General features: G+C 47.8%; 2 protein-coding genes and 1 non-coding gene across 4 annotated transcripts; 2 read left to right on the forward strand and 1 right to left on the reverse strand.

Annotated features, from left to right (window-relative positions):
- The first annotated feature begins 228 nt into the window (after positions 1-228).
- On the forward strand, positions 229-10,799 carry LOC105724242 (uncharacterized). Its single transcript, XR_010340402.1, has 4 exons — positions 229-683; positions 4,020-4,128; positions 7,688-7,861; positions 10,726-10,799. It is a non-coding gene; the product is annotated as an uncharacterized LOC105724242 (transcript).
- Positions 10,800-10,801: 2 nt separating this feature from the next.
- On the forward strand, positions 10,802-14,051 carry TNFAIP8L2 (TNF alpha induced protein 8 like 2). Its single transcript, XM_064370642.1, has 2 exons — positions 10,802-10,915; positions 12,973-14,051. The coding sequence occupies exon 2, from the start codon at positions 13,005-13,007 to the stop codon at positions 13,557-13,559; it is 555 nt and encodes a 184-aa protein (XP_064226712.1). The 5' UTR covers positions 10,802-10,915; positions 12,973-13,004; the 3' UTR covers positions 13,560-14,051.
- Positions 14,050-21,721, reverse strand: LYSMD1 (LysM domain containing 1). Of its 2 annotated transcripts, none has more exons than XM_012462666.2 (4): positions 21,516-21,721; positions 20,900-21,088; positions 15,711-16,075; positions 14,050-15,303 (listed from the first exon to the last, which is right to left on the reverse strand). In XM_012462666.2, exons 2-4 carry the CDS (start codon positions 21,077-21,079, stop codon positions 15,165-15,167), a joined length of 684 nt encoding a protein of 227 aa, XP_012318089.1. In that variant the 5' UTR covers positions 21,080-21,088; positions 21,516-21,721; the 3' UTR covers positions 14,050-15,164. The 2 variants fall into 2 exon arrangements, with proteins under 2 accessions (XP_012318089.1, XP_012318087.1); XM_012462664.2 differs by having other exon boundaries at positions 21,606-21,711.
- Positions 21,722-21,798: the final 77 nt, after the last annotated feature.

Consider the following 21,798-nt stretch of genomic DNA (forward strand, 5'->3'; position numbering starts at 1 on the left):
TTTTTTTTTTTTTTTGAGACGGAGTTTCACTGTTGTTACCCAGGCTGGAATGCAATGGCGCGATCTCGGCTCACTGCAACCTCCGCCTCCTGGGTTCAGGCAATTCTCCTGCCTCAGCCTCCTGAGTAGCTGGGATTACAGGCATGTACCACCATGCCCAGCTAATTTTTTGTATTTTTAGTAGAGACGGAGTTTCACCATGTTGAGCAGGATGGTCTCGATCTCTTGACCTCGTGATCCACCCACCTCAGCCTCCCAAAGTGCTGGGATTACAGGCGTGAGCCACCGCGCCCAGCCTAAGGTGTAATTCATTTAAAGTTCTAGGGCCCAGCTCAAATCCCAGTTCAATCCAATAAGTATTAAACACTTACTTTCTACTACACAATCCACTGTGGGTTGTGGTCCTACTCTTTAAGAAAGTGATAATATATTTGAATTAAAATTTAAGATTTATAAGTACTAAACTATTAAAAAGCAACACCATGTCTCAAAAAAAAAAAAAAAGCTACATTGAACATAGATTTCCAAATGTGCAAAGAAGATAATAAATATTTTCCAGAAGACTGCACAGAAAGATGTTGGATACATTTTATCATGGAGGAGAGCAAAACTTTGGTGGGAGTTGGCTTGGTACAAAAGAAAATGTTCCCGAAGGACACAGCTTCAGCAAAAGCTTTTCCTTGGTGAGTAAGGAGCCTGCAGCATGGATAACAAAAAGGTCCTGTGAGGCTGGTACGTGGGAAAGGCACTAGTTAGGAGCAAGGGAAGGGAAAAGGGGAAGACAGATTAGGGAAGACCTGAACACCTAGGGTGAGCCAGTTAAAATCATCTGACAGGAGAAGGATGTCATTTTAAATTCTTGAAAAAAGGTTCAACTTGTCTTTCTCTTCTTCCTCTTCTTTCTTTCTTTTTTTTTTTTTTTGAGACGGAGTTTTGCTCTTGTTGCCCAGGCTGGAGTGCAATGGCGAGATCTCGGCTCACGACAACCTGTCTCCAAGGTGCAAGTGATTCTCCTGTCTCAGCCTCTCAAGTAGCTGGGAGTACAGGCATGCACCACCACACCTAGCTAATTTATTTATTTTTTGTAGAGACGGTGTTTCTCCGTGTTAGTCAGGCTGGTTTCAAACTCCAGACCTTAGGTGATCCACCCTGCCTTGGCCTCCCAAAGTGCTGGGATTACAGGCAGGAATCACCTCGCCCAGAGGTTTTTTTTTTTTTTTTTTTTTTTAAGCAAGAAGATAGAGACCTACTAGCAAGAAAATAGGGAGGTCTAAAGGTGAGGGGAGAGGGACAATCAGATAAGGGTGATAGGAACAGAAAGAAATGAATCTAAGAGCTATTTCAAAGGACAAATCAAAATGACTCTTTTGGCTGGGCGAGGTGACTCATGCCTGTAATCCCAGCACTTTGGGAGGCAGAGGTGGGCAGATCACCTGAGGTCAGGAATTCGTGACCAGCCTGGTCAATGTGTCAAAACCCCATCTCTACTAAAAATACTAAAAAAAAAAAAAATTTTAGCCGGGCTTGGTGGTGGGTACCTGCAATCCAGCTACTGGGGGAATTGCTTGAACCTGGGAAATGGGAGGTTGCAGTGAGCTGAGATCACACCACTGCACTCCAGCCTGGGTGACAGAGCGAGACTCCATTTCAAAAAAAAAAAAGACTCTCTCTTTCTTCTCCCTTTGTGTTCTGAAGAAAATCACACAGTCCCACAGATTGGGTTGGATAAGCACTCTCTTCCAATCCCCAGGAGCTATTTCAAATTTCCACCTTTTTTTTGCAAGTTCCTTTCCTTACCATTTCCTTGTTCATCTCAGGAAAACCATCCTCCATCTTAATAGAAAATAGAGATAATCAAGCGAGAATTCTGTCAACTTTTTGCTCCCTACAGATACACTTAGCTGCATCTTGATGTCTCTCATCCCACTGAACGTCATCACATCACCTGGCCGAGGTTTACCTATGACGTTATGATGAGCCCTATGCAGTCAGGACCTGGCCAAGGTTTACCTATGATGTTATGATAAGCCCTTTGCAGTCAGGACCTGGTTGTCTATCTTGCTCAGCACTGTATCTTTCCTTGTAGCATAGGGCCTGCACACAAAAGGTATTAACTTAAAAAAAAAATTAGAGACAGGGGCTCATTGTGTTGCCGAGGCTGGTCTTGAACTCCTAGGCTCAAGTGATCCTCCTACCTCGGCCTCCCAAAGTGCTGGGATTACAGGTGTGAGCCAACCTCCCAGCCGTAACTTGTCCTTTTCTACTGATATTTTCCCCTTAGCATATACACATGCTCAAGTAATTTTCCCATGATTAAAAATGTTTCCCATGAAAAAAGTTCCAAACTCTCCCTTGATCCTTGTCTCCACTTAGTCATCACTTGGCTTCTCTCTTCCTTTCATAGCTAAGCGTCTAAAGTTACCTATACTTGCTATATTCATTTTCATGACTCTCATTCTCAATCACTTTAGTTTTTGCCCCCATCAGTCCACTGAGACTACTCTTGTCAAGGCCACCAGTGACCTCCTGGTCACATTCAATGAACAACTCTTCAGTCTTTACCCTTTTGCCCTCTCTGTGGCGTTTGACCCTGTTAACCCCTCCTTCCTTGAGATGTTTTCTTCTTTTGGCTCCTGAGGTCCATCATTCTCTTGACAGAGATTAGGGCCTTAATAAATATATATTTTTAATGAATGGATAGCTTCATTTCTATTAATATGGCTTTTTTTTTTTTTTTTTTGAGATGGAGTCTCCCTCTGTCTCCAGCCTAGAGTGCAGTGGCATGATCTCAGCTCACTGCAACCTCTGCCTCCCGGGTTAAAGCCATTCTCCTGCCTCAGCCTCCCAAGTAGCTGGGATTACAGGCAAGTGCCACCACGCCTGGCTAATTTTTTGGATTTTTAGTAAAGACAGGGTTTCACCGTGTTAGCCAGGATGGTCTCGATCTCCTGACCTCATGATCAGCCCGCCTCAGCCTCCCAAAGTGATAGGACTACAGGTGTGAGTCACTGCACCCAGCCTATTATGACCTTGCTTAGCCATCTCTAACCTCTCTCTCTTTTTTTTTTTTTTTTTGAGACGAAGTTTCGCTCGTTACCCAGGCTGGAGTGCAATAGTGCGATCTCGGCTCACCGCAACCTCCGCCTCCTGGGTTCAGGCAATTCTCCTGCCTCAGCCTCCTGAGTAGCTGGGATTACAGGCACACGCCACCATGCCCAGCTAATTTTTTTTTTTTTGTATTTTTAGTAGAGACGGGGTTTCACCATGTTGACCAGGATGGTCTCGATCTCTTGACCTTGTGATCCACCCTCCTCGGCCTCCCAAAGTGCTGGGATTACAGGTGTGAGGCCTTCTAACCTCTCTTTATGTGCTGGTATTCCCTAGGGTCATGGCCTTAGCCACCTTTTTCTGCTCTACACATTCTCATTGGTCAAGATAATCCACCAATGAGAATAGTCACAAAACCAACAGTTACGATAAACTGTTTATATGCTGCTTACCATAAAATCTACGTGTTCAACTGAGGTCTTTCTCCTGAGTTTTAGACTCATGTATACAGTTGTGTATTGGATACTTTCATCTGGACTTTTCATGTCTACCGCTTAGTCTAAAGACAGGAAGCTTGTCTCTTTTTGTCCCCAGCACTTAATCATAATGCCTGACATACAGCAAGTAGAGGAAGAAATAAATGCATCCAAGATTAAAAACAAACAAATAGACTATGGCTCAGAAGGAAAAACAACAACAAAAACCCAAAACGAAAAAAGAGTAAAAGCTGTGAACTGTCTCCAGCTGTGTCAGGCTGACTTGACTGCGTTAAATCACACTAAACTTACTCTTCCTGAACTGATGTGAGAGTACTGATCCTAACCATGGTAAAACCTGAGCTAAAACAAACCTAGGACTGTTCCATCCTGAATGCTTTTCCAAATAACTGAAGTTTATCCAATTAAATGCACAAATCTTCATTTTGCTTCAAAGTAGAAATTGCTCAAAAAAGTGCTATTCATTTCCTGTAGATTACACAGTGGAAAGAACACCACTGGGAGCCGTTGAGACTCAGCTAGATTCATCTCTGGAGTATGGCTTTGGATAAACCACTTATCTCTAAGTCTGAGTCTGTCAGCGGTAAGTGAACATACTACCTTCCTGCCTACCTCTTAGGATGAAATAAGATACTGTAGGTGAAATGTTTTGCAAATTCAAAAGTGTTTTGCACATTTAGGATACCATCATTTGGCTGGGGTGCACAGTGACTCACTCCTGTAATCTCAGCACTTTGGGAGACTGAGGCAGGAGGTCTGCTTGAGTCCAGGAGTTCGAGGCTGCAGTGAACTATGATTGAGCCACTGTACTCCAACCTGGGCAAGATAGCAAGACCCTGTCTCTAAAAAAAAACCTTTTTTCGGCTGGGTACAGTAGCTCACGCATGTAATCCCAGCACTTTAGGAGGCCAAGTTGGGTGGATTACCTGAGCTCAGGAGTTCGAGACCAGCCTGACCAACATGATAAAACCCTACCTCTACTAAAAATACAAAAATTAGCTGGGCGTGGTGGTGGGCACCTATAATCCCAGCTACTTGGGTACTTGGGATGCTGAGACAGAAGCACTTGAACCCAGGAGGCAGAGGTCCCAGTAAGCCAAGATCGAGCCATTGCACTCTAGCCTGGGCGACAGAGTGAGACTCTGTCTCAAAAAAAAAAAGCACAAATTACAGGCCATGGCTGTAATTTGTGTAATTTGCCATGGCTCACACCTGTAATCCCAGCACTTTGGGAGGCTAAGGGGAGAGGATCACTTGAGCCCAGGAGTTGGAGGCTGCAGTGAGCTATGATCATGCCACTCTACTCTAGCCTGGGCAACAGAGTGAGACCTGTCTCTAAACAAAATAGAGACAAACAGTAAAGTTCACGATCATAATTTAATTTTTTTAAGTGTGAAGGTCTAGAGCAGAGTGAGAGGTGGAAGGAGGGAAGAAGGAGGAGAAAGAGAGAGCCCTACAACCACAGTGAGTATTGGAGGAACTAAGACAATTTCAACAAGGCTAGAGCAGAGTGCAAGAAAGCCCAGACTCACGCCTGTAATCCCAGCACTTTGGGAGGCCGAGGTGGGCAGATTATCTGAGATTGGGAATTCAAGACCAGCCTGACCAATGTGGAGAAACCCCATCTCTACTAAAAATACAAAAAAAAAAAAAAAAAATTGCCGGGCATGGTTGGTGGCACATGCCTATAATCCCAACCACTTGGGAGGCTGAGGCAGGAGAATTGCTTGAGCCCAGGAGGCGGAGGGCCGAGATCGCACCATTGCACTCCAGACTGGGCAACGAGAGTGAAATTTTCTGTCAAAAAAAAAAAAAAGAAGAAGAAAGAAAGATGAAAGAAAGAAAGGAAGGAAGGAAGGAAGGAAGGAAAGAAAAAGAAAGAAAGAAAGAGAAAGAAAGAAAGTACAGACAAGAGTTGAAGCTGGCTCACACCTATAGTCCCAGCACTTTCTGAGCCAAGATGAGCAGATAGCTTGAGGCCAGGAGTTTGAGACCAGCCTGGCCAGCATGGTGGAACCCTGTCTCTACTAAAAATTCAAAAATTAGCCAGGTGTGATAGTGGGTGCTGATTTAATCCCAGCTGAGGCAGGAGAATCACTTGAACCTGGCAGGCAGAGATTGCAGCGAGCCAAGATCATGCCACTGCACTCTAGCCTGGGTGACAGGAACAGAGCAAGACTCTGTCTCAAAAAAAAAAAAGAAAAAGAAAAAGAAAAAAGTTTGAAGCTGGAGAGGAAGACAGGTGAAGACTAGTAGCAGAATCCTGAATTCAGAAGTTATTACTGTATTTGCATCTTCTTGTATTTTTAGTCCTTTTTTTCTTGTTTTTCAACTAGATTATACATTCTTACAAAAAAACCTTTTGTTTTTCCTGTGATTTTGGTAGTGTTACCTATTGTTGTCCCCAGAGTGTGTGTTCAGGTTGATAGACCACACAGAAGTAGAATGCTGCCGTATTCCCTATGGGGCTGACATTAGGACCTCATGACCTCGTGAGGTCATTATCAGATAAAACATGCTTGAGAACCGCGAGGTCCTCGTTCTGGCACTTGCTAGCTCTGTAACTTGGGGACAGGTTATTTAACCTCTTTACACCTCAGGTTTTTTTTCCCCACCAGCAAAAAGGATATAGGGACATTTAATTCATAAGGATATTGTGAGGATTGAGATATTTATACAACATCTAGCAGAATGCACCCAACAAATGCTAGCTCCCTTTTTTTTTTTTTTTTTGAGACGGAGTTTCTCTCTTGTTACCCAGGCTGGAGTGCAATGGCGCAATCTCGGCTCACCGCAACCTCCGCCTCCTGGGTTCAGGCAATTCTCCTGCCTCAGCCTCCTGAGTAGCTGGGACTACAGGCACGCGCCACCATGCCCAGCTAATTTTTTGTATTTTTAGTAGAGACAGGGTTTCACCATGTTGACCGGGATGGTCTCGATCTCTTGACCTCGTGATCCACCCGCCTCGGCCTCCCAAAGTGCTGGAATTACAGGCGTGAGCCACCGCGCCCGGCGCTAGCTCCCTTTTTTACTCCTACTTCCCTCCCCTGAACTCAGTCCATTCTTTTCCATCTGCCCCTACACCTTTATAACCATTCCCTCTCTTTTGCATTTTATTATACTTTTATTTTTATTTTTGAGATGGAGTCTTACTCTGCTGCCCAGGCTGGAGTGCAGTGGTTCAATCTTGGCTCACCGTAACCTCTGCCTCCTGGGTTGAAACAATTCTGCCTCATCCTCCTGAGTAGCTAGGACTACAGGCGTGCACCATCATGCCCAGCTAATTTTTTGTATTTTTAGTAGAGATAGGGTTTCACCATGTTGGCTAGGTTGGTCTCGAACTCCTGACTTCAAGCATCTACCTGCCTCAGCCTCCCAAAGTGTTGGGATTATAGGTGTGAGCCACTGTGCCCAGCCTCCTTGGCATTTTTTTTTTTTTTTGAGACGGAGTCTCGCCCTGTTGCCTAGCCTGGAGTGCAATGGTGCTATCTTGGCTCACTGCAACCTCCTCCTCCCAGGTTCAAGCGATTCTCCTGCCTCAGCCTGCCAAGTAGCTGGGATTACAGGTGTGTACCACAATGCCCAGCTAATTTATTGTATCTTTAGTGGAGATGAGGTTTCATCATGTTGGCCAGGCTGGTCTCGAACTCCTGACCTCATGATCCATTTACCTCGGCCTCCCAAAGTACTGGGATTACAGGCATGAGCCACTGCGCCCGGCTGACATTTTCTAAGCCTCCCTCTCCACTGGTTTCTTTCTTTCAGCCTAGAAATGTACACAAGTGAAAGCTAAAAATAGTCCCTCTCTTAGGCCGAGCACAGTGGCTCACGCCTGTAATCCCGACACTTTGGGAGGCCAAGGAGGGCAGATCACTTGAGGTCATGAGTTTGAGACCAGCTTGGGCAACATGGCAAAACCTGAATCTACAAAAAATACAAAAATTACATGGGCATGGTGGCGCATGCCTGTACTCCCAGCTACTCTGGAGGCTGAGATGGGAGGATCATTTGAACCCGGAGGTGGAGGTTGCAGTGAGCCAAGATCACACCACCACATTTCAGCTCCGGCAATAGAGTGAGACTCTGCCTCAAAAAAAGAAAAAAAAAAGTCCCTTTCTTAATCCAGCCCTCCATCCCCTTAGGCTTTCTCTTTGCCACCGAACTCTTCAAAAGAGTTGTTAACGTTTTCAAATCCAAGATGTATCAAGGACCCTCAGCTCTGGACAGTGGACTGATGAAGAGAGAGGTGGGAGTAAGAAAGGAACCACAACCCAGCCGCCATCTCCAAAGAACCAGTGATTCTGGTTATGTCAATGGTATGCTACTTCTGAATTTCAATTTACTCTTCAACTTTTCACAACCAATCAACTTTCTACTCCTTTCCTTTCTTCTAGAACTTTCTTGTAAAATCTTCAAATCCCAACTTGGGTCGGGTGATAGGGTAAGACCCTGTCTCTAAAAATAAAAACTCTTTTCTCGTCCAGGCGTGGTGGCTCAAGCCTGTAATCCCAGCACTTTGGGAGGCCGAGGAGGGCAGATCACTTGAGGTCAGGGGTTCAAGACCAGCCTGGCCAACAAGGTGAAACCCCATCTCTAAAAAAAAAAAACACACACACAACTCTTTTCTCAGCCAAATTTTATTGAACATCTAACTCGGTTCCACTGAGCTAATTATTTCACTTCCTTGATCAAATACTTTAAATGTCTCCTTACTACCTACAGGAAAAGTCTGTACTCTGGAGCAACTTTTTGTTTTTTTTGAGACACAGTTTTGCTCGTTGTCCAGGCTGGAGTGCAATGGCGCGATCTTGGCTCACTGCAGTCTCCGCCTCCTGGGTTCAAGCGATTCTCCTGCCTCAGCCTCCAGAGTCGCTGGGATTACAGGCATACACCACCACACCCTGCTAATTTTGTATTTTTAGTAGAGATGGGGTTTCTCCATGTTGGTCAGGCTGGTCTTGAACTCCCGACCTCAGGAGATCCACCTGCCTCAGCCTCCCAAAGTGCTGGGATTACAGGTGTGAGCCACCGAGCCCAGCCTGGAGCAACTTTTTTTCCCCCCAATTGGTGGATTGTTTTTCATGGAGCAACTTTTTTAAAGCTTGCCATGATCTGATCTTTTTCCTTCTTCACTTATCTCTCAAACAACCTACACTCCAGACATAAATCGCCACTTCCTCAGAATGTCCTGTATTGTTTTTTTCCTGTATGTGCTTATGCTGTCCCCATCATCTGAGATTTCTTCCCCATCTCTGGGGAATCTATCTTTCCAAGTCTACCTCTTCAGCCCTATCATAATTAAGCTTCTTTACGCTCATAATTCTTTAAATCTCCATTAAAGTTAATGGCATTGTTTGACTGGTATTATTGTTATTTATGCTTAAGCTTCTCTCCCTGGCCAGATTCCCTGTAAGACTCTTGATGGTAAGTATTTTTGTCTCATTCAACAACTATGACTTCCAGGATCGGTGCGGGTGGCTCACGCCTGTAATCTCCACACTTTGGAAGGCCAAGATGGGAGTATTGCTTGAGCCTAGAAGTTCAGCCTGGGCAACATAGTGAGACCCTCCTCTCTACAAAAAAAAAAAAAAAAAGAAAAAAGAAAAGAAAGAGGCCGGGCCCGGTGGCTCAAGCCTGTAATCCCAGCACTTTGGGAGGCCGAGGCGGGTGGATCACGAGGTCGAGAGATCGAGACCATCCTGGTCAACATGGTGAAACCCCGTCTCTACTAATACAAAAAAATTAGCTGGGCACGGTGGCGCGTGCCTGTAATCCCAGCTACTCAGGAGGCTGAGTCAGGCGAATTGCCTGAACCCGGGAGGCGGAGGTTGCAGTGAGCCGAGATCGCGCCATTGCACTCCAGCCTGGGTAACAAGAGCGAGACTCCGTCTCAAAAAAAAAAAAAAAAAAAAAAAAAGAAAAGAAAGAAAAAAAAAAAGGCTTGGTGGTGTGTGCCTCTGGTCCTAGCTACTTGGGAGGCTGAGGTAGGAAGATCGCTTGAGCCCAGGAGGTCAAGGCTGCAGTCAGCTGTGATGACGCCCCTGCACTCCAGCCTGGGTGGCAGAGCGAGACCCTATCCCAAAAACAAAGCAACAAACAAAACCCAACTGTGGCTTCCGCTCATTTTTGTGTCCCTTTAGCAACTACAAAGCTCAATAGGCCCTGTCAGGTGAGGTGGCTCACACCTGTAATCCCAGCACTCTGGGAGGCCAAGGTGGGTGGATCACCTGAGGTCAGGAGTTCGAGACCAGCCTGGCCAACATGGAGAAACCCCGTCTCTACTAAAAATAGAAAATTTAGCCGGGCGTGGTGGTACACACCTGTAATTGCAGCTACTTGGGAGGCTGAGGCAGGAGAATCGCTTGAACCCAAGAGGCAGAGGTTGCAGTGAGCCGAAATCATGCCATTGCACTCTAGCCTGGGCGACAAGAGCAAAACTCCATCTAAAAAAAAAAAAAAAAAAAAAAAAAGCCTGGGCTCTGTGGCTCACACCTTTAATGCTAGCACTTTGGGTGGCCGAGGCAGGTGGATTGCCTGAGCTCAGGAGTTCAAGACCAGCCTGGGCTATACAGTGAAACCCTGTCTCTACTAAAATACAAAAACTTAGCCGAGTGTAGTGGTGTGTGCCTCTAGTCCCAGCTATTCATGAGGCTGGGACAGGAGAATCGCTTGAACTCGCGAGGCAGAAGTTGCAGTGAGCCAAGATCGCACCATTGCACTCTAGCCTGGGCAACCATGCGAGACTCCCTCTAAAAAAAAAACCTCAGTAGGCTTGTTCCTCTAGGCTACTAGACTAGTGATTCAGTGCTGTGCTGACACCTGCTGGTCACCTGTGGTTCAGCAGCCCTGGTCCCCACACCTTCCTCCCTTCAGTATTAAGGGTTGTGGCAGTCTGTGACCTTACCTGCCAGGCACTGGAATAATATATTAAATACTTTCCCCACAGCACCACCTTTCAATCTTCAGAACTTTTCCCCTTGACTCCCTACCCCAGAAATCCGGACTTTACATCCTTCCCAGTACTGTAGAAATATACAAGGACAGGATCTCCAGAAACTGGGCAGCAAGAAAAGAAAGAAGCAATTTGAGAGTGGAGGATGCAAATCCCTTTCCCCGCTTCAAAAACTCAAAGCTGCTTCGCACAGAATTCCACTCTTTTTTATCTTTGTCTGATTTCTAGGTTGCTCTTGGTCCATAGGCCTTTTTGGTGACAGTAGCGATGAACCGATGAACCGGAGGTTGAGCAGAGAGTAGGTAGGCGGGGCTCAAGGGGTGGGGCCAAGCCAAAGGGCTCTCACACTAAGTGAAGCTTCTCCATTCTGTCAGCTTTCCGGGAACATCCAAGGCAAGACTGGCATCCAGCACAGCAGGTGAGGGACTGGCAGTGACAGAAGGGTAGGCTTTGGGGGAAATGGTGGCGGAAGAGTCTCCAGCTCTTTCAGACTTAGATTTTCATATTGTGAATCTCTTGCTAGTACCATTCTTGGGTCCTTTGTAGAGCCTAGCTTAGTCTTTCTGGGGCCAAGGCAGCCTCAGAAAGACCTGGTTTGGGATGGGATGGGGTGGGGGCAGGGCTGAGGGATGCAGGTGGATATGGGTGTGTGAGAAATGCAAGGAAATCTCAAGAGACACAGAGATAGACAGATAAGGGCCAGAGGGAGAGCATGGCCAGGCCAGAGGATCATAGGGAAGACCCAGACAAGAGAAAAAGGGAGCCTGAAGCAGGGAGAGAGGGAGAGGACAGCAGACTAGATGTGAGATGGCAGTGGGGGCAATGGAGATCTGGGTAACAGGAAGGCCAAGGAGGAAGGAAGGCTCGCATGGAGCAAGCTCCTCTTCCGGCTGGGGAGCATGGTCCAGAAAGCCCCAAGGCGAGCTGGGAGCAGAGCAAGGTTCAGGTTTCCACTGGAAGGATTCAGCTGGGGAAGAAACCCCCTCAGTCCCACCTCCCCTGCCTCTTCGGACTCCCATTTTGGTTTAGGGGAGAGGGTGAGGCTGCTCCTCACTGCGGTCACAGCCACATCCTGCGGAGCAGGGGAGGGGGAAGTAAGAAGCAAAACAACCAGAACCACAGGCGAAGGCCACGGGGAGAGAACCCTGGACGCGCGGAGCCTATACGCCGCCGAGCGTCCTGAGTTCAGCGCGGCAGAAGGCTCAGGCCCTCAGGACCGCCTGCCTGGAGGTGCTTGTTCCTCGTGCTGCCTCAGTGTCCTTTAACCACACTGGGAGCATTCCAGGGAAGGCGGTTTCTCTGGATTATTTGGTTTGAAGCCCATCTTTATCATTTACTAGTGACTTTGGCCAAATTGCTAAATTTCTTAGCTTCAGTTTTCTCATTGCAAAATGGGGATACCTTCTTTAACCTTAAAGAGGGTTGGGAAGACTAAGATGATTGACATAAAGCACTTGGCACATAGTAGGTTCTCAGTAAATGTTAGTTGTTATTCTTATTAGGATTCCTGGGATGCTTATACTTCTTACTTCTTTAAAGGCAGTTCAGGACACTAGCTGCCACTTGGCTTGGGGGGCAAAAAATGAGTTGCATTTGAACTTGGGTAAATTATTTAATGTTAAGTCTCAGTTTGCTCAGCTGTAAAACAAGGATGGTAATATCTATACTACATAGACATATGGCACAGAGTCAGTGTCCAAAAATGGTAGCTGTAAGAATTCTGTCAGGTGGCCAGGTGTGGTGGCTCATGCCTGGAATCCCAGCACTTTGGGAAGCCAAGGTGGGCAGATCATGAGGTTAGGAGTTTGAGACCATCCTGGCCAACATGGTGAAACCCCATCTCTCTTAAAATTTAAAAAAAAAAAAGCCGGGTGCGGTGGCTCACGCCTGTAATCCTCGCACTTTGGGAGGTCGAGGTGGGTGGATCACCTGAGGTCAGGAGTTCAAGACCAGCCTGGCCATCATGGTGAAACCCCATCTTAGAAAAAAAAAAATTAAAAAATTAGTCAGGTGTGGTGGTGCGCACCTGTAGTCCCAGCTACTTGGGAGGCAGAGGCAGGGGAATTGCTTGAACCTGGGAGACGGAGGTTGCAGTGAGCTGAGATTGTCCCGCTGCTCTCTAGCCTGGTGACAGAGAAAGACTCCATCACAAAAAAACAAACAAACAAACAAAAAACCTATTTTCACTGCAGCAACAACAGCCTACTTCCCCCTGAGATGTAACTTGTGCTGGGCTAGCCTCCTGTGTGCCCACATTCCTCCAGCTACCGCCACTCCCCTGGGCTGTTTTGGAGTCAAGATTTCCTACAGCACTAAGGGAAAAAAGCAGGAGCAAGGCATGGAGGACTGAGGGGTCCCGGGGGGCAGCGGGGAGGATGCCAAACAAAGATGATGATGACGTGGAAACTAAAGAAGCAACAGAAAGGGGAAAAGCCATTTCTCTCTTTCTAAGGAAGCCTGTGGCCTTTCTTCTAGTGACCAACCACACACCCTGCTCTCCAGGACCCATGGAGTCCTTCAGCTCAAAGAGTCTGGCACTGCAAGCAGAGAAGAAGCTACTGAGTAAGATGGCGGGTCGGTCTGTGGCTCATCTCTTCATAGATGAGACAAGCAGTGAGGTGCTAGATGAGCTGTACCGTGTGTCCAAGGAGTACACGCACAGCCGGCCCCAGGCCCAGCGCGTTATCAAGGACCTGATCAAGGTGGCTGTCAAGGTGGCTGTGCTGCACCGCAATGGCTCCTTCGGCCCCGGTGAGCTGGCCCTGGCTACGCGCTTTCGCCAGAAGCTGCGGCAGGGTGCCATGACGGCACTCAGCTTTGGCGAGGTGGACTTCACCTTCGAGGCTGCTGTTCTGGCTGGCCTGCTGACCGAGTGCCGGGACGTGCTGCTGGAGTTAGTGCAGCGCCACCTCACGCCCAAGTCACACGGCCGCATACGCCACGTGTTCGATCACTTCTCTGACCCCGGCCTGCTCACGGCCCTCTATGGGCCTGACTTCACTGAGCACCTAGGCAAGATCTGTGACGGGCTGAGGAAGATGCTAGACGAGGGGAAGCTCTGAGAGCCCCGAACCTAGTGCGTTCCACCGTGGCAAAATGGCTGACTGAGAAAACAGAGAATGGGCTTCCTAACCCTGCTCCTCCGGCACTAACGCTTTTCAGTCTCCAGGCTTCATTCCTTCCCCAGAGCGCTTCTGACTCTGAGACCAGCCCGCCCCCAAACTGCGGGTGGAGAAGGAGCAACGCGAGGGGTGAGGCCTCTCTCCCACTCCAGCCCCAGGACAGGAAACAGAACTGCCTGAAAAAGGTGAAGTGAAACTTGGATCTGTATTTCTCCCATGAGGGACTTCTGAAACAGGGAAGCCCCCTCCCATGTGAACCAAGGAAAGGAGGCACAGGCCATATAACCCCTTTGGGGACACTAAAGACAGAAGAGGGGAAGGTGGCCTTAGACACAGAGCCGGGACAGATGCCAGAGGCGCTGCTGGCGAGTGAGGAGGAAGGGGCTAGGGCAAGGCAGACTCTCACAGGGGAAATAAAACTACTAAAATATGCACAGGGCTCAGTGTTTAATCTCTCCAGCTTCTTACAGCTTATAATCATCGCAGGAGAAAGGAGGTATATAAACACCACTTATCTCGCCTCTCATCATTTCCAAACAGGAGACCGAGGCAGATTTCCATTATTATTGAGGTTCCCTTACCTACTTCTGTTTAAGACACAAAACAACGGTACCATAGATCAGTGCTACAGATCGCAAATAAATACGCGGTGAGGAGGAAGCACAGACAGAGGGGCTCTGGGCGGGGGGCGGACGAAGAGACTCCCACAGCTGGCTTCCTCTTCCAACCCCAGGGAAAGCCTTCTTCCACCCGCTCCCCCGACCACAGGCTGAGAACAGGTCAGAAGCGTGAACTGGTAGGATGGAGGGTTCAGGTCCCCACAGTGCTGCTTTTTCTAAGAGTCAAGAGTTGTGAAAAAGTTACAGGGAATTGATTAGTCAAGACTGAGCCCGTTCAACAGGAATGGGGTACCAGAAAAAAAACCTCAGCCCAAATGTATTACTTTGAGATTGGAGAAAAGGCCAGCAGTCATCCATTCTCTGTGGTGGGCGGGATCACCGAATGCCTCATCCTCAGTAACAGGTTTGGCTAACAAGGTGGGGAAGGTGGAGAACCAGCGGTCACCGGCTCACTGTTCCCGGGTTCTCCTCACCACAGGGCTACAGAGATTCCGTTTTTCAGCTCAGAGTGGGAAGGCATAAAATATAGCAAATAAATACTACTTCAATATAGCACCAAATAAATTATGTCACATAGTTGGAGATGAGGAAGAAGCCGAGGGGGAGTCTCTGCTTCCCTGTTCTAAGGCCAGGGAATGGTAAAAAGGATAGGAAAGGCAACAGGGATATAAAAAGAGCCATTTGAGTCTAAAGGACTCAACTCTAGATTCAGCCCAAGAACTGGGAAAGGTCCAGTCCCCATTCCCTAATCTTGCCAATAAAACTGCCCCAGGCCAAGGAATTTTTGGCAGACAGAGGCTGGGGAAGGTGGTTGGAGTGGAGGGAGGCAGGCTGGTGAGCCATGGTCTTGAGCCTCACCTCAGGCTCCTCTCCCCCTGAAGTTTCTCCGTCAACATCTTGCTTCTCTCAGTCAGTTCTGGGGACATCAGAGTTTGAAGATTTCATCCTCCTGGTCCCGTAGCGTCCGGGTCCGAGAGGTACGGGTCAGCGGCACGGGACCTAGGACTGCGCGTTGCTGCATCCGAGGGGAGCTCAGGTGGGGACCTGCATCCTCCCTGGGTACCCTGCAGGTGAGGAAAGGGGGAAAGAGTGACAGATCAAGGGGAGAGCCTGAGAATGGCCAAGTGAGAGGTACATGGGCAGCTGTCTTCTCATACATGAGCTGGTTGCTCCAAAACAGTCTCCATACCCTCTAGATAAATCCTAACCAACCCTAATGCTCCTTCATGGATGATCAGAGCAGTAAAAACAGTTAACTGTCTGACTCCGATAAGAACACAGAGCCCGGTTTCCCACTGCCTCTACCCATTCCGGCAGCCGTCGCCTCTCTCGCTGTCTCGGGGCCACACGGGGAAACGGTATCACCTTGCCTCTGTCGGCACTCTGCTGACTTCTTGTGTTTGTGGTTAGGTAAGACTGGAAGAATGGAGGAGTCTAGGGAGGAACTTATACGGAACCATTCGACACTCACCCACTTTGCCCTTTCTTCAGCTTCTGGGCAGCAGCCTTCTTGGACAGGCTGATCTGTGAATCAAGCTTCTTCAGGAAATCAGAGGCAGAGAGGTCATGGACGGGTGTGGGGGCTTCCTGGCCAGGTGTGGGGAGGACGTCACCGTTGGCACGTGCTGCTCCTGTCTCTTCTCTCTTCCTCTGAGTTGAGTGCGGCCACACTTCATCGTTACTTGGGTGTACTTCTTCCTCTCCATCTTTCTCCTCCTCGGAATCCAAACCATTGAACAGGTCTCTGGGCTGTGTCAGGACGGGGATGTAGAGGGTTTTCTTCAGGAAGATGGAGTCGTTAGTATAAAGGCGGTTTGCACGTTTAATCTGTTCCATCTTTAAAAAAAAAGTCACCAAAATTAAGGACAGTAATAATGATCGATCTTACATTGCATCTAGAGCTTTTTGAAGTGATTGTACAGAGTCTTTGATCCCGTAACAACCAAGCTAAAGTACAAAGGGCTGATGTCATTTCTATTGTATAGATGAGTGATTTTCACACTTTGTGGTCTTAGGGCCCTCTTACATTTAAAAAAATTATTGTGCCAGCCGGGCATGATAGCTCACGCCTGTAATCCCAGCACTTTGGGAGGCTGAGGCGGGTGGATCACAAGGTCAGGAGTTGGAGACCAGCCTGGCTAACACAGTGAAATCCCATCTCTACTAAAAATACAAAAATTAGCTGGACATGGTGATGCATGCCTGTAGTCCCAGCTACTTGGGAGTCTGCGGTAGGAGAATCGTTTGAACCCGGAAGGCAGAGGTTGTGGTGAGCTGAGATCATGCCACTGTATTCCAGCCTGGGCAACAGAGCGAGACTCTGCCTCAAAAAAAAAAAATTATTGTGCAAGCTAGGCGCAATGTCTGATGCCTGTAATCCCAGCTACTCGGGAGGCTGAGGTGGAAGGATTGCTTGAGCCCAGGAATTAGAGTCCAGCCTGAGCAACACAGTGAGTCCCCATTTCTAAAAATAAAAAATAAATAAATAAAAATGAGGGAACTGAGGCTCAGAGAGGTTAAACTACTTGCCTAAAATTATCCAGCAAGTTAATGACACAGCTAGAATGTCAGTCCACTGCTTCTGGGAATGCTTTTCACACTATACTATTTTTTTCTGAGACGGAGTTTCACTCTTGTTGCCCAGGCTGGAGTGCAATGGAGATCTCAGGTCACTGCAACCTCTGCCTCCTGGGTTCAAGCAATTCTCCTGCCTCAGTCTCCCAAGTAGCTGGGATTACAGGCGTGAGCCACCATGCCCAGGTAACTGTTGCATTTTTAGTAGAAATGGGGTCTTGCCATGTTGGCCAGGCTCAAACTCCTGATGTCAGGTGATCCACCTGCCTCAGCCTCCCAAAGTGCTAGGATTACAGGCGTGAGCAACTGCACCCAGCCTCATTAATAAATATTTATTTTGACCTATTTATTCATCACTGGACATACTGACTGGCCTCACCATCTATCCGCCTGGCCTCCCAAGGTAGAAATATCAGTGTCATCTTTAACTAATACTTTTCTTTCTTTTTTTTTTTTTTGAGACGGAGTTTCGCTCGTTACCCAGGCTGGAGTGCAATGGCGCGATCTCGGCTCACCGCAACCTCCGCCTCCTGGGTTCAGGCAATTCTCCTGCCTCAGCTTCCTGAGTAGCTGGGATTACAGGCACGCGCCACCATGCCCAGCTAATTTTTTGTATTAGTAGAGACGGGGTTTCACCATGTTGACCAGGATGGTCTTGATCTCTTGACCTCGTGATCCACCCGCCTCGGCCTCCCAAAGTGCTGGGATTACAGGCTTGAGCCACCGCGCCCGGCCTTAACTAATACTTTTCTTCCATCACTTTACCAAGTGGTTGACAAAACTGCTTCAAAAATCTCTCTCACATCTGGTCTTATCTTCAGGTCTACTGCCAAACATTTAAAATAGACCCTCAGTACTTCCATTTGAAGTTATTGCAACGGTTTAACTGGCCTTCCTTGCTCTATTTCTTCTTTTTTTTTGAGACGGAGTCTTGCTTTGTTGCCCAGACTGGAGTGCAATGGCGCGCTCTCGGCTCACTGCAACCTCTGCCTCCCGGGTTCAAGCAATTCCCCTGCCTCAGCCTCCTGAGTAGCTGGGACTACAGGTGCATGCCACCTCACCCAGCTATCTTCTTCTTCTTTTTTTTTTAAGACAGAGCTTCGCTCTTGTTGCTCAGGCTGGAGTGCGGTGGTGCGATCTCAGCTCTCACCACAACCTCCACCTCCCAGGTTCAGGCGATTTGCCTGCCTCAGCCTCCCGAGTAGCTGGGACTGCCCAGCTAATTTTGTATTTTTAGTAGAGATGGGGTTTTTCCATGTTGGTCAGGCTGGTCTTGAACTCCCGACCTCAAGTGATTTGTCTGCCTTGGCCTCCCAAAGTGCTGGGGTTACAAGCGTGAGCCACTGCGCCCGGCCCCTCATTCTAATTCTACTCATCCTTCTCTTAGCATCTATTTTTCTAAAAAAATAAATCTGACTAACCCACTACCCTGCTTCTAAATCCCCTATGCCTCCTCATTGGCTAAAAGATAAAAACCAAATTAGCATTCAAGGGCTTTCTCAATCCGGCTCTCAAAGGAAATGTCTAGATTAATATCCCTCTGCCACCTATACATTTTGCTATCCTGAATTTTTTATTTTTCTTCGAACATTCCATGATCTTTTTCTCCCTTTATTCATGCTGTTACTTCCGCCTGAAATGGTCCCATCCCCCGCCCCCCACCACTATCCCATTCTCTGCTTGGAAAACGTCTATTCATCAACTATCACTCCCTTTGTGTTACCTTCTTCAGGGCTCCCAATGCATACTGTAAATATCGCTATAATAATACATACCCTACTATATTATTCACCTCTTTAAATATTTGCTTTGCCTAAACCCTATGAGTCCTTTAAGGGCGAAGATTGTGACTTGCTGTCTCTGTATCCCCAGGCAGTCGTTAGCATCCTACAGACTTTGACACATAGCTGGGGCTCATTAATGCTTTATAAAAAATTATTAATTATAATTATCTAATTATAATAATTAGAGATAATGAAATATAGAAACTACAGATATAGTACATTAGTTCTTTCTTTCTTCTTTCTTTCTTTCCTTCATTCCTTCTTTCCTTCTTTCTTTCTCTTTCTTTCTTTCTCTCTCTCTCTTTCTTTCTTTTCTTTTCTTTCTGTCACCCAGGCTGGAGTACAGTGGCACCACCTCAGCTCACTGCAACCTCTGCCTCCTGGGCTCAACTGATCCTCTGCTTCAGCCTCCCCAGTACCTGGGATTACAGGCATATACCACCACGCTGGACTAATTTTTGCATTTTTTTGTAGAGATGGGGTTTCACCATGTTGCCCAGGCTGGTCCTGTACTCCTGAGCTCAAGCGATCCACCCACCTCAGCCTCGCAAAGTGCTGGGATTACATGCATGAGCCACCACGCCTGGCCCACCCCAGCTCCTTTCCAACTAAAACTTAATCTTTTCTGATTTCCTATTCTTTTTTTTTTTTTTTTTTTTTTAAACAGAGTCTTGCTCTGTTGCCCAGGCTGGAATGCTGGAGTGTAGTGATGCGATCTTAGCTCATTGCAACCTCCACCTCCCGGGTTTAAGCAATTCTCCTGCCTCAGCCTGCTGAGTAGCTGGGATTACAGGCGAGCACCACTACACCCCGCTAATTTTTGTATTTTTAGTTGAGACAGGGTTTCACCATGTTGGCCAGACTGGTCTTGTACTCATAACCTTAGGTGATCCACCTGCCTCAGTCTCCCAAAGTGCTGGAATTAGAGGGTGAGCAACCGTGCCCAGCCCCTATTCTTTGTTTTTCTGTTTTTAATTTTTTTTTTAAAGACAAGGTTTCACCATGTTGGCCAGGATGGTCTCGATCTCCTGATCTCGTGATCCTCCTGCCTCGGCCTCCCAAAGTGCCGGGATTACAGGCGTGAGCCACCGCGCCCAGCCTCCTATTCTTTGTTAATATCTTTACAAACTCACCACATTCTGTCACTTGTAATCATGGTTGTGTCCCTGCCCATTTCTCATTAGGCCATAAATTACAGAGGACAGCGACCATATAGTTTATTTAAGTTTCTCTCTCCCAGGAAAGTTACCACAGTGCTTTAAATACAGCAAGCATACCAATGTTGGCTAAATTCAACATTTGTTTGTGTGAGATGGAACAAGAAAACGGGGGGAGGGGTGGGGTAGGGAAAGCAGCCTCATCAACTTTAATGATGTACACTTTTACATCTATCAAATTTCCCCCATGCATGACCAGATATACTTGGTGTAGAGAGTACCTGTTTCGCACCAAGGAAGCCGCCTTACTGGAAAAAAGGCAGAGGAAGAACTAAGAGCAAGGAGAGGTAGGCACTTTAGGAACTGAGAACTAAAAATCAGCTCTCCATTATTTGCTATAAATGTTTAATCACTCTCAATGCAAAATTTTCTGTGTGGCCTGTAATCCCAGCACTTTGGGAGGCCGAGGTGGGTGGATCATGAAGTCAGGAGTTCAAGACCAGCCTGGTCAACATGGTGAAACCCTGACTCATAAAATACAAAATTAGCCAGGTGTGGCAGCAGGTGCCTGTAATGTAATCCCAGCTTCTCGGGAGGCTGAGGCTGAGAATTACTTGAACCCGGGAGGCAGAGGTTGCAGTGAGCTAAGATCCGCCACTGCACTCCAGCCTGGACGACAGAGCGAGACTCCGTCTCAAAAAAAAAAAAAAAAAAAAAAAAAAAAATGTTTCTGTGTGGTTAATAGAGTCAGATAGACCTGTCTGAATCCCAAATCTGACACTCATTATTTGACCTTAGTCAAACTGGTTAACCAATCCAAGTGTCAGTTTCTTCATCTGCCAAAAGGGAACAATAAATGTATACTTGATAGGGATGTGCGGGTGAAATGAGCTAATGTATGTGAAGCCCCCAGCACAGTGTCTGGCATAGTAAAATTGGAGCTGTTCCTCTCCATTGGAATAGTAGGACAGGACTTGTCCCAACCCGGCAGTGCAACATGGTGATGGGAAAACAAAGATAAAGACAGAACAGGGTGTAACACATTAGGAACATTTCAGGGGAGTTGACCTAGAAAGGCCACTACATTCTTCTCAGGACCAAATCCCTCCTGACTGCTGTCTGCACCCCAATCCTGGAAAACTCACCGTCACCCCATATTTGAGTGCTAGTCCAGCCAGGGTGTCTCCAGGCTCCAAGTGATGCTCCAGGCGTCTCTCCCTCACTGGGGAGCAGGCCGATTGCACCAGGCTTCCATATGAACGAGCCCGGCTCCCTTGAAGAAGTCCTGACCCCCCTGGGGGGGGCTGTCTAGACGGGGAAGCCATCTCTTCACCCTGCCGACAGGTAGGGTTGCAACTGGGGGAGGCCCGGCCGAGACTGAGGGTGACAGGGCTTAAGTCTGGGAATGGATATTCAGGGGATTCCTTTCCCCTTCTCTTTTCCCTTGTGTCCCCGCCTCCCTGGCACTACGCCACCTGCCCCCTCGCGGTTTCTCCTCCCTCCAAGCTTGTTATCCACAAATCTGCCCCTTGAGTATTCAGTCCCTCCCTGAATTTCTCCCCTAAGCACCCCACCGACTTTGAACTCCCCCACAACTCCTCGCTACGTTGACCTCTGACCTTTGAACTCTAGAAATAATCCTCAACACTCTTTCCTCAGTTTGCCCCCAAGTCCGGTAGCCTGGCCCCGGGGACCTCCCGCATCCCGGGTCTGCCCGGTCCCGGGGTTCGTCTGCCAGGGTCAGAAACAAATCAGGCCCACCCCAGGTGAACTGTCGCCGCAGACGAAGAGTGTGAAGATTGCGAGAGTTTGTAGTACACCCTCCACGCATCAGATAGGTCACACCCTCACATTTCGGCTCCACATCTAGCTTCTTGTTCCTCCAAACGCCGCAGATCCGCCAAGATGCGAGGGCCTGGATCCAGCTGAGCGGCAAGCTCTTTGAGAAAAGACTTCATTTCCCAAAAGGCTCCGCGTCTGCGGTGTCGCAGAGCACCATAGGAAATGCAGTTCCCTCCGTGCACCAGCGAGTAGATTTCCGGAT

This window comes from Aotus nancymaae, unplaced genomic scaffold, assembly GCF_030222135.1.
Source record: "Aotus nancymaae isolate 86718 unplaced genomic scaffold, 86718_ANA_hifiasm-v0.15.2.pri h1tg000108l, whole genome shotgun sequence".
NCBI classification, from domain to species: Eukaryota; Metazoa; Chordata; class Mammalia; order Primates; family Aotidae; genus Aotus; species Aotus nancymaae.